Source organism: Nanorana parkeri, unplaced genomic scaffold (genome assembly GCF_000935625.1).
Source record: "Nanorana parkeri isolate BGI_ZX_2015 unplaced genomic scaffold, ASM93562v1 scaffold1327, whole genome shotgun sequence".
Taxonomy (NCBI): Eukaryota; Metazoa; Chordata; class Amphibia; order Anura; family Dicroglossidae; genus Nanorana; species Nanorana parkeri.
Genome location: NW_017307595.1, coordinates 373,691 through 375,651, shown reverse-complemented (window position 1 = coordinate 375,651; position 1,961 = coordinate 373,691). Strand labels below are relative to the sequence as shown.

At 41.0% G+C, this 1,961-nt stretch overlaps 1 protein-coding gene across 1 annotated transcript in view; it reads left to right on the top strand.

Moving 5' to 3' along the window:
- Positions 1-181, top strand: part of LOC108797735 — a 69,841-nt gene extending 69,660 nt beyond the window's left edge. Inside the window, exon 22 of the mRNA XM_018569387.1 lies at positions 102-181. Coding sequence (XP_018424889.1) covers positions 102-181 — 80 coding nt within the window. The remainder of the gene's footprint in view (positions 1-101) is intronic.
- Positions 182-1,961: the final 1,780 nt, after the last annotated feature.

The window sequence follows — 1,961 nt, the reverse complement described above, 5'->3', positions numbered from 1 at the left end:
TGAGAAGTTAAAGAGGACCCCCCCCCCCCCACACCTACTTCCCCTAATTGGCCTACTACCTCCCTCTTTATTCATAATTGGATGTTTTGGGTCCCTTGCAGCGTTTATGGGATTCTTGCCTCGCCTGAGAATTGCCTTCTATTCCCCCCTGCTGCACCGCTTGTACTGCCGACCACACTGAAGCCTCCTGGGACACAGAAGCCTCGTCAGAAGTGACACCTGACGATTTTGATGTACTGCCATGATGATGTTGCCTAATTGCTTCTCTCATCACAAATGACAGTCCCCAAATGCTGGTGAAATTTAAACACAGTGGCAGGGATCCCGCATGACGTTATTGCCCAAACATTTTTTTACATACCAACAACCAACCAGCTGGTGTAAGCAGTGTTTGCTTACAAAAAAGTAATGAATCAAATCACTCTTAGGCTGGGTTCACACCTAGGTGTATTGAATATGCGCGTTTGTCGCGCGCTTTTACCACGATTCGCGGTAAAAAAACGCGCGCCAAATGCGCGTTTCTGAGGGCTACTTGGCTATATCCCAATGGAAACGTGCGACCAAAACGCCCCAAAGAAGTACATGTACTTCTTTGGGCGTAGGCCGTTTTGTAGCGCGTTCAGACGGGCTGAAATACGCCCAGGTGTGAACCATACCCATAGGAAATAATGGGATTTCGGTGTTTGAGCGTTTTGCAGAGCGTTCGAACGCGCTACAAAACGCCCAGGTGTGAACCAGGCCTTAGTGAATCAACCTGAACAGGTTCACCTGTCACTAGTTTTAAATTCATACCACTGTTTCTGAGAAATCTGCAGTGCTAAAAAACAGGCTCGTCAGCTTTTATTTACCTCTCTAACTTTGTTGAATGTTGGGTATGAATTCCATGATGTCAGAACCTCTAGGCTGGAGCCTGGAAAACTTCAGCTGATTAAAAAACATGGCTGTTCATAGTGTTTCCAGTTTGACACAGTCACATTGTGATATTATTCTGAACTCTAAGAACTCACCGGGGGTCCCATTTAAGGGAAAAGAGCAGTTGAATACAAAGATAACAACCAAATTCCCAAGGGGCGTAAATACCCAGATATAATCACAAAAATTAATTCACTGAACCCACATAGGGATGCACTCCTTGTGAATTACCATGTACACATAAGTAAAACAATATACCTTTATTCAAAAACTAAAAATCACTGCGCTAGAAGTGTATGATAATGGTGAACCAGCCGCAACAATATAAGGTGTTGAACCCGTGTATGTTTAGTGAATATCGTTTGTAACGCTAGGTACTGTGTACTACAAAAAAAGATTTATGAATAACATTGTGTGATCTGCTCCTTAAATTAAATAATAAATAATAAATTATGCTATCACGTGGATGTGCACAAGTATAACGAATCTCAAAATAGTTTCCAATTACTGTGTTTCACTGTGCAGCATAATATTAGGAAAATTCTTAAACCAGTGATAAACCTCCACTTCTAAATGTCAATAAACATAATTAAAAATTGCATGTGAAATGCTGAAAACAAAAATAAATGGATAAATATATCCTGATAAGTGTAACCACAGCAATGGGCTGAAGTATCACATCTAAAACATGCGTGAACCAAACGACAACAGTGGATATAGCAGAGCAGTCCTATATCTTAATCCTGGCAATCAATAGCAAGCCGCGGGTAATATATTTACTTCACTTGTCTCCAGAGCGTCTTAGAAGGGCAAAGTTCTGTTATATTCTTTATGATATTGTCCATTCGGCTTGTTCCGAAGCAATCCCTCTTGTTTTTAATAAGCATCCACTTTAGTAAACCCGTATCCAGATACCTGGTTGGGCGCGACTATCTCTCTGCTGAATTATTTGATGTGATTAATCTGAACCCTGCTACAGTTTGCAGGAACATTTTATTTGATCTAATTAGTGCTGTCTGTCCATCCAGACATTTATATATATGAAAGAT